The 13,701-nt window shown below is 41.2% G+C and overlaps 1 protein-coding gene across 1 annotated transcript in view; it reads right to left on the reverse strand.

Annotated features, from left to right (window-relative positions):
* Positions 1 to 13,701, reverse strand: part of CRACR2A (calcium release activated channel regulator 2A) — a 135,929-nt gene that overhangs the window by 7,490 nt on the left and 114,738 nt on the right. Inside the window, exons 13-15 of the mRNA XM_042469236.1 lie at positions 10,125 to 10,257; positions 6,392 to 6,473; positions 3,889 to 4,003 (exon numbers count right to left, since the gene is read on the reverse strand). Coding sequence (XP_042325170.1) covers positions 3,889 to 4,003; positions 6,392 to 6,473; positions 10,125 to 10,257 — 330 coding nt within the window. The remainder of the gene's footprint in view (positions 1 to 3,888; positions 4,004 to 6,391; positions 6,474 to 10,124; positions 10,258 to 13,701) is intronic.

Here is a 13,701-nt window from a genome sequence, read left to right on the forward strand (position 1 = left end):
AATAATAATAATAATAATAATAATAATAATAATAATAATAATAATAATAATAGATGTATTTCTAGCCCACCCTATCACAGAGAATCTGGGCGGGTTACAACAGTAAAATACATCTAGGTTACAATAAAATCCAAAAAAAATAATAATATTCAATCCCTATGTCCACCCCCCCAACTCCAATGCTAAAACAAGATTAAAGAATCATAATATAAAACAGTAGAACAATAAAAACATTTGATTAAAATTTGGAGGCAAATAGGCAGATAAGGAGGCATTTTCGTAGTCGTGATCATGTTCATGTCAAGTTCGTATCTAGATCTCTATATCCATATCTCTCTATCTCAATATCTGGGGAGGGGTAACTAAGTTGGAAAGGCCTGCTGGAAAAGATGTCTTGAGTGCATTCTTAAAAGCTGTCAGAGTGGAAATGTGGCGGATCTCCTCCAGCAGGTCGTTCCATAGCTTTGGAGCAGCAGTAGAAAAGGCCCTCTGGGAAACTGATATCAGTCTAGAATTTTTTGGCTGTAATAAATTCTTCCTAGAGGACTTTAGTGTGTGGGACGGACAGTAGGGAAGAAGGAATTCCTTCAAGTATTCTGGACCCAAGCCATGTCAAATTGAATTTGGGACTTAAGACATGAAACTAACATGAACATGTCATATGATGGGGCTGGGTTTGCCAGTGAATGGTGAAAGGAATTCAACAGCGTGGGTCAGCATTGTAATAAAGTCACAATCAGTCAAAGCTCATTCCTGCAACCATGTATTTGTCTCATTCATACTTCATAGTTTTAGGTGCACATTAGACCAAACAGAAAAGCTCTTTAATAGTAAATGACCAGCTATGCCAGTCATGTTATCTTTTAGAGAAACTGCAGATAAATAGACCTGAAATGAAAGGAAATATAGGCCCGGGACAGATGAGCGCAATGGAGCACCGTTGTCATGTGCGAGGGGCGGTGTTTCCAGATGCCCCTCACCCCTCACACATGATGAGGGCGTCAAAATGGCGGTGCACTGTACAGATGGGCACCGCCATTTTGACGCAACAGACACTTAGCATCCACACGTTGCAACGCCATTGTGACGAAACAGTGCACTGCGACATCACAATCGTGCCACAAAAAGAACCCGCTTTTTGAGGGTTCTTTTTGCTGTGCGAGGAAGCCGTACGATTTGTCCGCTGCAGCTTCCTCATGCAGCAAAACAAGGTGTGGACAGACAGCCCTTTTTGGGCTGTCGGTACCCCACCATAGGTCCGGAACATGAGAGCCTACTTATCACTTACCTACTTTTGTACATGTTGGTGAAAGGGAACCAAAAATGCAGATAGAAACAGAAAGAAAGAGAAAGAGAGTTCCTAGAGCCATCTTGGTATTCTGATATAGGGCAAAAAATTATTTTCTGTCTGAAATCTCCACCTGCCTGTCTGTGTTTCTCCATCTGCACTCCTTCCCATTTGCAAATAAAATTCTTAGGAGATTACCAGATAGAGAAAAGGACGTCCTTGTCCCATTCTTTTCCCGTCCTTATCCACTGTCATGGGAAGAACTTTCACACGACATCGTGCTGATCCAGACATTTTCCCATCTATGAAGCTCTAGTGACTGCAGTGGTGTGAAAGACTTTTATACGATGTCACACTGATCCTGTCATTGTCCCATCAGTAAGATAGAATTGTCCTTTTATTGCCCTTCATTTTGTAATAATGGAAGAACAGAAAACCTACACATACAGACAGATACCTGCACAAGAATTCCAACCATCATCCAGGACAAAAAAGAAACACAATCAAAACACTGGTAAACTGGGCAAAATGCATCTACAAACCCCATTTCTTGGAAGATGAATTGAAGCACCTAGACAAGGCTCTACAGGTGAATGGCTATTCTAGCTCAGACATCAGAAAGACTGCCAGACCAGAAAAACCCAAAGGGCTGATGACAAGCAACCAGCCAAAGGGAAGGTATTTCTACCATACATCAAAGGAGTCACAGACAAAATAGGCAAAGTGGTGAAGAAGCACAACCTCCAAATGGTTTATAAACTGACCAAGAAAATCCAGCAAATGCTACACTCAGCAAAGGACAAGAGAGACCCTCTCACAGCCGCAGGAGTTTACTGCATACCATGTAGCTGCGGACAAGTCTACATAGGGACCACCAAATGCAGTGTCCAAACACGAATCAAGGAACACGAGAGACACTGCAGACTGGGTCAGCCAGAAAAATCAGCAGTAGCAGAACACATTAAAAATCACCCTGGGCACAAAATGCTATTTGAAAACACTGAAATTCTGGACTATGCCAACAACAATCAGGTCAGAATGAACAGGGAAGCCATTGAAATCCACAAACACTTGGACAACTTCAACAGGAAAGAAGAAACATTCAAAGTAAATTAAGTTTAGCTACCAGTCCTGAAGGACACCAAAACCAGGACTCAGCAAATGCAAATGAGAAACCACTCAGGGTCAGGAGAATGTCAGAACCAGACATTTGGGTTCTTCCATAAATTGTGGTTGTATATTTGGATTCTTTCATATTAGTGGTAAGAGCAATATGAAAGAATCTGATATGAATATAAATATATAAATTAGAAAATGTGATAGTGGAGATATATATTGGGAGAAGGGGATGACTAAGCTGGTAGAGTTGGGTGGCAAAAGGGTTAATAAGGATGGGGGGGAAAGAATGCAGAGGGAAAGGAATGGTAACCATAGTTACCGACCAAGCTTGACAGTTTGCAATCTTGGAGGAAGTGTGATTCCCTTGATCTCATGCACTCTAGAATTGGTTAGCAAAAGAGTTAATTCCTGGAATGAACATAAAGGGGGGTGCGGGAGAATGTAAGAGACAGGAATGGTCACCTTGGTGATGGGGTAAAGGATCTGGGACTTATTTGATCACTCACAACTTAGCCCAGCTTGATGAGAAAGCTAAAGGAAAGAGTGTTGTTTAAAATTGTTATCCATGTATGTTCTTGGAAATATTGCTGATCCAGTTATGAATACTTTGGGTTGGTTTATTCAAGGTTATAAGATGGTGTGAGCAGGGAGCCCTTATCACACTGTTGTGGGGAAATTTGGTGGGAACTAACTGTCCATGCACTGGTTCTCAAAACACCCTATTTGGTGTGAGTTTTGGGCTGAGGGAATAATTAAGTTGTCAATTAGGGTTTTTGCAGGAAACTGTTAACCAATGACAGTTGTTGTGGGGATGTCAACTGGGGTATAAAATGGTCAAATTGTTATTATAAGTTAGATCTGACTATGACGCCATGAACTGTGCCTTTGTACAATTTCATTCTTTCAATAAAGTTTCTAGTTTAGACTTCTGTTCTACATTTTGACCTTGCTGATGAAGACCTTGTGAGCCAGTTTCTGACAGAGGCTTTCCCAGCAAACAATGCTCACCAATTAGCAGACACTAATCCTCTTTTGCATATCCTCCTACTCTGAGGAGGCCATCAACAACAGAACAATACACAGATTAACATGGGAATCGCTCCTCCTCACCCAGAGTGTATATATGCATCCACTCTCTTCCAGGTTAGCATTTTCTGAAGATGCCAGCCACAGATGGTGGCGAAATGTCAGGAATAAACTCCTATAGAACATAGCCACATAGCCCCAAAAACCCACAAAAATAAATAAATGGAAGAATCCATTAATACAATTCCACTTTGCTGACAGGATAATGACAGGATCAACACAACATGTATGAATGTCATTCATGCGATCGTGGTCACAGATGAGATAAGGATGGCAGAGTGATATGCTTTGCTCCCATCCCCATCTGATAATCTTCTTAGTTTCCAACACTTCTCTTTGGAAAGAAAGGTCACTGGAAGTACTCATGAACACTATTTAGACCCAGCCAGACTTACCTCAATGTTCACTAGCCACTGCTTTACAGCAATGAATGTTTCTCTTGCTGTTATATCATACATCACAATGACACCATCAGCTTTTCGGAAGAACTGCTTAGTAATGCTGCGGTACCTACAAATACATGATCTAAGTAGCACCACAACCATATCATGGTTAAAGGCAACAGAGCAATTGACTTGCCACAAAACTGAGATTTTGTTACTTAAGTGTATGAAAGACCCACAGTTTGAGCAAGGAGCTTTTGATCATGTCAGGCACAATATACTAGGAAGCAGATGATAGTGATGATGATGATTTATTTCTTATCTGCCTCTCACCATCGACTGAGGTGAGGTACAAAAATAATTAACAGACACACCACATGAGTTAAAACACATCACTTAAAATATTCATCAATTTAAAAGGACATCCATACAGTTTAGCAGGACAAGAAAAACACATATTAAAACAATCCACATTTAATAGTCATCATTTAAAATTCACAAGTTAAAAATCATCTGGGCAAGCCTGCCAAAAGAGACTACTCTTTAATGCTCTTTTAAATTCAGACAGCTTTTTCAGCTGTCAAATCTTTTCCAGCAGGTCATTCCACAATCTAGGGGAAGCTGAAGAAGAAGTCCTTTGGCTGACAGTTGCCAATCTAGTCTTCGGTGACTGGAGTAAATATCCACTGGAGGATCTGAGTGTATGGGGGGGGCTGATTATATAGGAGGAGGAGATCCTGTAGGTAAACTGGACCCAAACCATGTAGGATTTTAAAGGTAATAATCAGCACTTTGTACCTTGTCCAGAAACTAACTGGCAGCCAGTAGAATGATTTTAATACTGGTATAATGTGCTCATGCCTGGATGTCTCAGTAATCAATCTGGCTGCTGTGTTTTGAACAAGCTGAAGCTTCTGAACTTGGTACAGAGGTAGCCCAATGTACAGTCTTATACACAGATTTTTTAAATACATGGATTCAAGCATCCACAGTTTGAAAATGTTTAAAAAAGTATATATTTCAAATATCAAATCTTGATTTTCCATTTTTCATAAGGGACACCATTTTGCTATGTCATTATATTTAATGGGACTTGAGCATCCACAGATTTTGTTATCCATGGGGGATCTTGGAACCAAACCCCAGCGTATAACAAGGGTCCACTGTATAACACATTTCAGAAATCCTGCCTTGACATTACCAGCAGATGCACTATTATCTTTAGATTGTCCAGCTCTAGGTAGAGGTGCAGCTGGCATAACAGCTGGAGTTGACAGAAAGTACCCCTAGCCGTCACATCTATCTGAACTGTCATTGAAGTGATGGATCCCAAAGCATCCCCAACCTTTCAGGGTGAGTGTAACCCCATCCAGGACCAGTTGACACACCTCCAAACCCAGGTTAGGACCCTTGACAGTAAGCACCTCCATCTTGTCTGGATTCAGCTTCAATTTGTTTTTCCTCATCTAGCCCATTACCTCTTCCAGGGATTCATTCAGAGAAGGGACACTGTCCTTAGCTGAGTGTTTTTGAAGGCATGGAGAAATATAGCTGGGTGTCATCAGCATACTGATAACACCCTGTCCCATGCTCTGGGTGATCTCTCGCAGAGGTTTTAGGTAGATGTTGAATTGCATTGGGGATAGAATGGCACCCTGTAGTGTGCCATATAACAGCTCCTTTTTTGAGGAGCAGCTACCCTCAAGCATCATCATCTGGAACCTGCCCAAGAGATAGGACTGGAATCACTGAAGCACAATGCCTCCAGTTCCCAAATTCCTCCGGTATTCCAGAAATATACCATGGTCGATGGTATCAAATGTAACTGAGAGGTCCAAAAACACCAGCAGGGACACATTTCCTCTGTTAATGGTCAGCCAAAGATCATCCACTAGGCAGGGACATCGCCAAGGAGGGGGGTTCTTGGGGTCCTGACCGCCCCTTCCGTTAGAAAAATGAATGGTGCGTGCTGCTGCACTGCTGCACCCAAGCCCCAATATAATGATGGTACTTAGTCTGGACCCCCCCCCCCCCCTTCCTAAAATCCTGGCTACGTCCCTGCACTAGGGCCCAAAACAGACAGGCCAAATAGAGCAGCTTCTGGCCACTTCGGGGGTGTGGCGTGCAGGTGACACATGCCCTGAAGTGGCCAGAAGCTGCTCTGAAGCTAACTAAGGTGGCTGGAAGCTGCTGGCAAAGGGAGTAGCCAAAAAACCAAAACAAACAAACCACTCCTGTTTGCAGATCATTTGGGACTCTGGTGGTTGCCCACTTCAGGCCATCTTGTTGCTGTGGTCCCGAGCTGATTGGGGCTAATCACAGCTGCAGCAGCCAGAGGCTGCTCCTAGATGCCCATCTGCTTCACTCTTAAGACGACCATAGCAGTCTCAACTCTGTATCTTACTCTGATTATCACACAAAACTACAAATCTCAGAATTTCATAGCATTGAGCCATAACAATTAAAGTGATGTCAAATTGCATTAATTCTGCAGTGTAGATGCAGCCTTCCTTACCTTTCTTGCCCAGCAGTGTCCCAGAGCTGCAGCACTATGTGGCTATTATCCATTGACACTGTTTTTACACTGTAATCAACACCTATAAAGAAAAAAAAACAGGTTGCCTCCTCTCTTTCTGGATGATAGATGAAAGAATACGAAAGTATAATATATATTTATATTTGTCTTCATTCAGAAGTACATGTGTCTGCTCAGAAGTAAACCCTGTTGGTGCAGTGGTTAAATGCCTGTACTGCAACCACTCAGTCACAAATCACAAGCTTCTGAGTTCAATACCAGCCAGGGGCTCTGGTTCAACTCAGCCTAGCATTCTTCCAAGGTCGCTAAAATGAGTACTCAGCTTGTTGGAGGCAATTAGCTTACACTTTGTAAACTGCTTAGTACCTTGGTAAGTGGTATAAAAATGTACTTGCTATTGCTAAGTAAACTTCATTAATAATAATAAATATTTGTTTTTAGCCCGCCTTTCCCTATGGATTGAGGCGGGTTACAATAAAAAGAAATAAAATTACATTGTGTTAAAGGAAACATACTAGTAGCTCTTGGTTTAATCAGTTATTTTTCAATGTGCAGTAACTTCACTAACATTTTTCAAGTCAGAGAATGAATAGATATGAGACCACTAATGGTGTCACTAGGGTATTCTGTCAGTCCAATGGAGTATGACAGGCACCCCATGACAGGCAGCCACCCCACAACTCCAGTGAGTGGGAGCCCACTGGTGGAGGAAGGGATTCCATCTTGGCTGCCTAGACTGGGGCCCTGGGGATCTCCTCCCCACTTTGCACAAGGGGGAAAAGATGAGTGCAGAGGAGGAGGAGGAGGAGGAGGAGGAAGAGAATGCCACCACTGCCACCACCCTTGTAGCAGCTCCACCCAGACTGATTCCTTGAACCCCTCTGGTAGGCAGTGCTATGGGCTGAGTCCTCCCCTTCCCTTATAGTTGGGATGCGCAACCCTGGGCAGACAGCAGGAGGAAAGGGGCAGAGGAAGGAGAAGCAGCAGCAACAGACAAGGAAGGCCACTTGCTGTCTGCTCTCCCTCTCCTGCCCATACAACTGGCTCCCACAACTTGCTCTCCTTTTCTTCCCACTGCCTTGCACTTTCTTCTGGGGAAGGAGTCTGTTGCTGCCGCTGCCACTACTACTGCCTCCTTCATTTCCTGGACCGCCCAGAAGCCTTGCCAGGATTTTCCACATTTCTCTGTTGAACTTAATTGTATTTCTGCCCAATTTTCAAGGTCCTTTTGATTTCTCCTCTTAACTTCCAATGTATTAGCCACCCCTTCTAGTTTTGCATCATCTGCAAACCTGATAAGGATTCCCTCCACCCTGTCTTCTAATGACTTTATCACACGAGGGAAAATTGGGGGGGGGGTGTGTTTAAAGTGGCCCCAATGCAGGATCATTCAGAATATTGGGGACAACTCCACAGCTGCTTATCACATGACGCTGCAAGCAATCCAAACAGAATCTAGGGAGAATGTGAGGTGAATCAAGAAATGAGCCAATTCACAAAACTACTGTATTTACATGTCCATTTTGCTTGCAAATTCACTCCCTTCACGTAATTCCAGCCGTGTGGAAAGCAAGCCTCCGGATGGCTCCTTTTCCCAGATTTCCCAGCATCTCTTGCTGTGTCAGGGAGAAGCAAGCAGGCAGGCTTGATTCTTAAAGGGATACACACACACTTCCCTCTCCCCACTCCTCTCCTCCTCTTGGCTGCCTCTAATTAAGGGAACAGCTGCTGGGAGAAGGCAGAGGGAGAGGACATTTTGCTATTCCTCCTGGACTATGGAGTTTATCACACAAAGTAGACTGGGAGTTTATTTTGTGAATATCCCGGAAAAATAGCATAATTTCACGAAACGATTTCACATGAAATCACACAAAACCCACCATTAAAGTGGTCACAAAGAAGCATTAACAAACATCTTTTTACTTTTGGATTTTCAGCGATGATGCATTTCCAATATCACTTTATTTGCGCAATTCTCTGAGTAGAGTGGTGAAAGGTAAGAGTTTAGTTCATACCGAGAGCACCAAAAGAAACACCAAATCCCTCTATTCTTTCCACCATAATGCCTTTTTCATTGCTTAGGTGGGAAAATGGCAGCGGTGGCACCTCTTTGGTGCTTCTCCTCAAAGGAGAGCCAAGAAGAATCGGGCTTAGAAGGATCTGAATAAAACATTTCTGTATGAAGACAGTAAAGTTCGTAATTTACACCCTTTGTTACATTCTTCTAAGTTTTATCCTCAACTTATTCACGGGTCATATCAAAATCCATAATTTTGCACCCAACACTTGCCCTAGACTTATACATGAAGTCGATTTATAGTTGGCTATATTATTTATTTATTTATTTATTTATTTATACCCCGCCCTTCAGCCCTAATGGCTCTCAGAGCGGCTTACAATTATTAGTTTTAATAAGATAGTTCCCTGCCCTCAGGCTTACAATCTAAAAGACACAACACAAAAGGAGAAGGGAATGGTGGTGGGGAAGGGGATGATGTCCAGCGGTTCTTCTCTCCCTCTGATGCCTGGACCAAGGCAGATGGACTAGAGGGAGGGCTCTTCTTCTACAGGCTAGCCCTGGTGGAGCTGGGCCAGCCTATTCACTCCCTCCTAGCTGAAGGATGACATGGAGCACAAAGTGTGGGCAACTGTGTACAGAGAGGCTAGGTTTTGGGACTAATATTTATAGCTGAGATCCTAGCCACAAGGGTGTCAGGTGCTGTCTTGCAATGCAACAAAGACCTGATGGTCTTCCCAGAAATCAACTGTGGGATTCTGGACCACTTGATGGCTTTAACTTCAGTTTCAAAAAACAATGATAGAATTGGAATATTCCTACAGTGGATGGATAAAGAAGTTGGTTGGGACTATGGCAGGGGTCATTAGGAAGCAATATATGGTAGTATAAATGTTAGCCACATTATATACACTTATAAGTCAAGACACAGACACACATATATAAAATGTTCCATGTAACTTCATTTACATAACTTTTTAAAAACTGAGTTCCTATTCTTTCCAGATTGGGACAAATAACATGATCTCAGTTCTCCCTATACTAGATCTAATCTATTTTATCTACCCACTGTTTGAAATTCTTAGTTATCTGTTCATTAAAAAAACCCTACTTTAATATTTGCTCATATTTGTTTTCTTTCACAACTCAATCATTAATTGAAATCTCACTCCTCACAGGTGATTATTACCATTTCCCCCCATTTTTCCTACCACAATGGGGAAGAACAATAATATCTAAATTAGGCTTAATAATTTATTATCTAATAGAAATGTTTACCTACCTTTCTCTGCCAGATATTATGAAATATTCTGCAAATGAGGATATGCAGTGGTCAAGTCTGTTGACTTTCTGGAGTCAATCTGTGAATGTCTACAACTTGGTCACTCACATTCAGATGTAAATGCTAAGAATCCCAGATGTGTTTCATGTAAACTATGATTTATTGTGTGTATGTGATTTCCCACTTCTACTTTTTGGGAAGCAATAACAGTAAATAGCCACAATCTTATTTAAGTGACTTTCGACACTATTAATATAGCTTGTAGTTATCATACATTCATAAAGTTTATCGTTTGTCAGTTTTTTCATAAATAAATGTTGATACTTATTAAATATCAGACATCATTGTAACAGGCACAGAATCTAGTGACATGAGCATCATTATGTATTTCTTTCCATTCTGAGATTACTTACCAACAGTAGCAGCAGTACCAGAGGAAAAATGGTCTTCACAGAACCGTCTCAAAAAGGAAGTCTTTCCTACACTTGAATCACCCACCAAAATAATCTTGAATAAACAATCTGGGGCAAAAACCAACTGTTCATCCTTCAAGCAAACACAGATATAAGACGGTCAGTCAATTACACTGTACCTTTGGATTGTTTTTCTTTTTGAGCATTCTTCATCATGGAATATTAAGAAAGCTATATTTTACTTTTTTTGGTATACATTTCTATAGTCTGCATTTTGATACTAAAGATCAGATCCAGACTACTACTACCAATACTACTACTACTTTCTTCTTCTTCTTCTTCTTCTTCTTCTTCTTCTTCTTTATATAGCGCTTTAGGTTTACACAGCACTGTACATACAAACAATAAAATAAATAAAAGTAAACCTGCCCATGGTGTACAATCTAAGAAATAATAACATAATTCATATAAATAATACATAACAATACAGGAAAGGGTTCAATAAAGTAAGGCAGGCAACAAATTAAAAACATCAAATAACTTAGTTGAACCTAGAACTAAAATCAGTTGGACAAGTTAACCTTAGGGATGAAACAAAATTAAAATGGGGATAGGCCATAACTATAATGAGGAACTAGCCTGATATCTGCTGAAATGCTAACTTTGCTAAGATTAGTACATACAGTAAGTCATTCACTTGGGTTTACTTACAGAACCCCCTGTAGATCCCAAGATCCTTTGATCCCAGTAGCCATGGATCCCATTATATACAATAGCAAGGACGTAGCCGGGGGGGGGGGGGGTTGGGGGGTCGGAACCCTCCCATCAGGCCCTGGGGGCGTTCAAGCTCCTTCTTCCCCCCTCCCCTCCATTAAAACCACGGCGAGGGAACAGAGGAAAGACAAAACAAAAGTTCCTCTTTTCCCTCTACTCCGTGGCTTTAATGGAGGGGGGAGGGAGGAGGGAGGAGGAAGGAGCTTGAACGCCAAGCTCAGAGAGAGAGAGAGAGGGAGGGAGAGAGGGAGGGAGTCCCTGTGACTCCTTTCGCTTTAATTTCCTTCAGAGTCCGGCTTCCACTCCTCCTTCTCCTCCCCCCTTCCTCCCTCGGGGAGAACTGAAGAAAAGAAGGAAAAGGTGACTTCTAACTTTTAGCTGTTATATCTCCATGTACAATATAGTATAATAATAATAATAATAATAATAATAATAATAATAATAATAATATCCCTTACCCAAAGTGCTGAGGATTAGATGTATTTTGGATTTTGGAGTTTTTCAGATTTTGGTATATTTATATACAGTATTATGTCTAATGAGATATTATACTGGGAGATGGGATCCATGTATGTTTCATATGCATCTCATAGACATAGACTGAAGGTAATTTAATGCACAATATTTTTAAAATAATGTTGTGCTTCTGCATACTGAGCTTCAGCAAAACCCTGAGACCACTATGCCTTGTATAATTCAATCATTCAGTAATTGATCTAAACCTTCAGGATTTCCAAGTTTCCTTGAGTTGGGGGTCAGACTAGATGCTCTCAGGGTCAGTTTGGGGTTTCAGAAGTCCAGAGAAAGAGACTCAGACTCTACTCTGGACATTTCTCCTGAGAATGGACTCAGGTTTTCAAAAACAGTCATTTCTGGATTTTTGCAACAACAAAAAAGAGGAGGGTCTGTGATGCAAAAAGCAAGAGGCTTCCTTCCAGCCTTGTTTTTTCTCTTTTTAAAAACACAAATAGTATAAAATACAGTTAGCTGGCCCTTTTTCAGCATGTCAATGGGGATGCTTTGATGGAGAGTTCCTGCATGGCAGAATGGGGTTGGACTGGATGGCCCTGACAAAGAAGGCTAAATGTCTCACAAAACTACAATACCTAGATGTTGTTGTTGTTGTTATTTTCTTATATCCCGCCTTTCTCCCAATATACGGACTCAAGGTGGTGATTTTCCATAGCATTAATCTATAGTATATCTTTCTACAATGCAGATGGACACCTCCATTACATAATTTGTTGAGGATGCTTTGACTGGGAGTTCCTGCATGGCAGAATGGGGTTGGACTGGATCAGGGCCCTTCTAGGGGTCTCTTCTAACTCTGTGATTCCATGATTCTGTAGCACTCTGAGCCTACTGTGATTTTAATAGTTTTTAAATGTATAAAGGTATAAAGTCTTATAATGCAAGCCATGCACTGATGGCCATGCACTATAATTTTTTATTGATTGATTTTATACTCTGCCTTTCTCCCAAAATAGGATTCTCTTAAAGGGGTTTGTTTAATATAAAAAGAAAGGAACGTATAATGGCTTGGAATTAAAAATTATGGTAGATAGATAGATAGATAGATAGATAGATAGATAGATAGGTCTTGGAATTAAAAGGTGTGTGTGTGTGTATCTCAAAATTAAAAATCCCTCTTGGAAGTGAGAATGAAATGTGTGGATGCAGCCTGGGTTCGTAGCTCAGCTCAGATGTTGGAATACAGTGTCTCAAAGCATGAGCAGAGTGTCTCTGAGCATGAACAGAGTGGCTGCCGCTCATTGCTTGAGCAGCTGCACTTTGCTTTATCGAGCTGAATTTATCTGATGTAAACACCTTCAGAGGAAGGACTCAGTTTGCATCTGCACTGAAAAAATAATCCAGTTTGATGCCACTTTAACTGCCCTTGGCTCCATGTTGTGAAATGCTGGGATTTGTAGTTTGTTGTGGCACCTGACAGATGACTCAACTACAGTTCCCAAGATTCCATTGCACGAAGCCATAACGGAAGTTAAAGTGGTGCCATCAAGGTGTCGCGGGTAAACGCTCGACCCTCTTTTTGTGTCTTGGGGGGGGCTCTTAGCCTCTCAAAATGGTGGCACTTAGTCTTGACCCCCCCCCCTTCCCAAAATCCTGGCTACGTCCTTGACAATAGCATAGTAAAACAGTGACCCTTATACAAAATTGCAAAATCTTAGTAAAGTATTGACCAGACAATGCTGCTGTTAGCTGGATCCACGTCTGACTGAACAACAATACTGAGGGAACACTCAAAGAAGAATTAATACCCCCCCTATTAAGGACTATAAATGTCATTGATCGGGGAAATTACTCGGAATCCTGGCGCTATTCGGTAACAACCTTAATACATAAAGAGGGTAAAGACCCTGAGTTAATAGAAAATTATCGCCCGATATCTCTTCTAAATATTGATTATAAGATTTTTACTTCTATCCTTGCTAATCGATTGAAAAAGATACTAACATCTATAATAAGTTCAGACCAAGCAGGTTTTTTACCGAAAAGGCACCTGAAAGATAATATCAGATTAATTGTTAACGTGATAGAGTTCTTCCAGATGTATAAAAGTAGAAAATTGGGGTTAGTATTCTTGGATATTGAAAAAGCATTCGATAGTGTGAATTGGGATTTCTTAGAGATTGCAATGGACGAATGGGGAATAAAGGGCAGATATAATAATTGGATAATGAATATATATAGCAAACAGATTTCAAGGATTATTGTAAATGGGGAAAAGACGAATCCAATTAATATTGAGAAAGGGACCCGCCAAGGTTGTCCCCTTTCACCA

Source organism: Sceloporus undulatus, chromosome 5, assembly GCF_019175285.1.
Source record: "Sceloporus undulatus isolate JIND9_A2432 ecotype Alabama chromosome 5, SceUnd_v1.1, whole genome shotgun sequence".
Taxonomy (NCBI): domain Eukaryota; kingdom Metazoa; phylum Chordata; class Lepidosauria; order Squamata; family Phrynosomatidae; genus Sceloporus; species Sceloporus undulatus.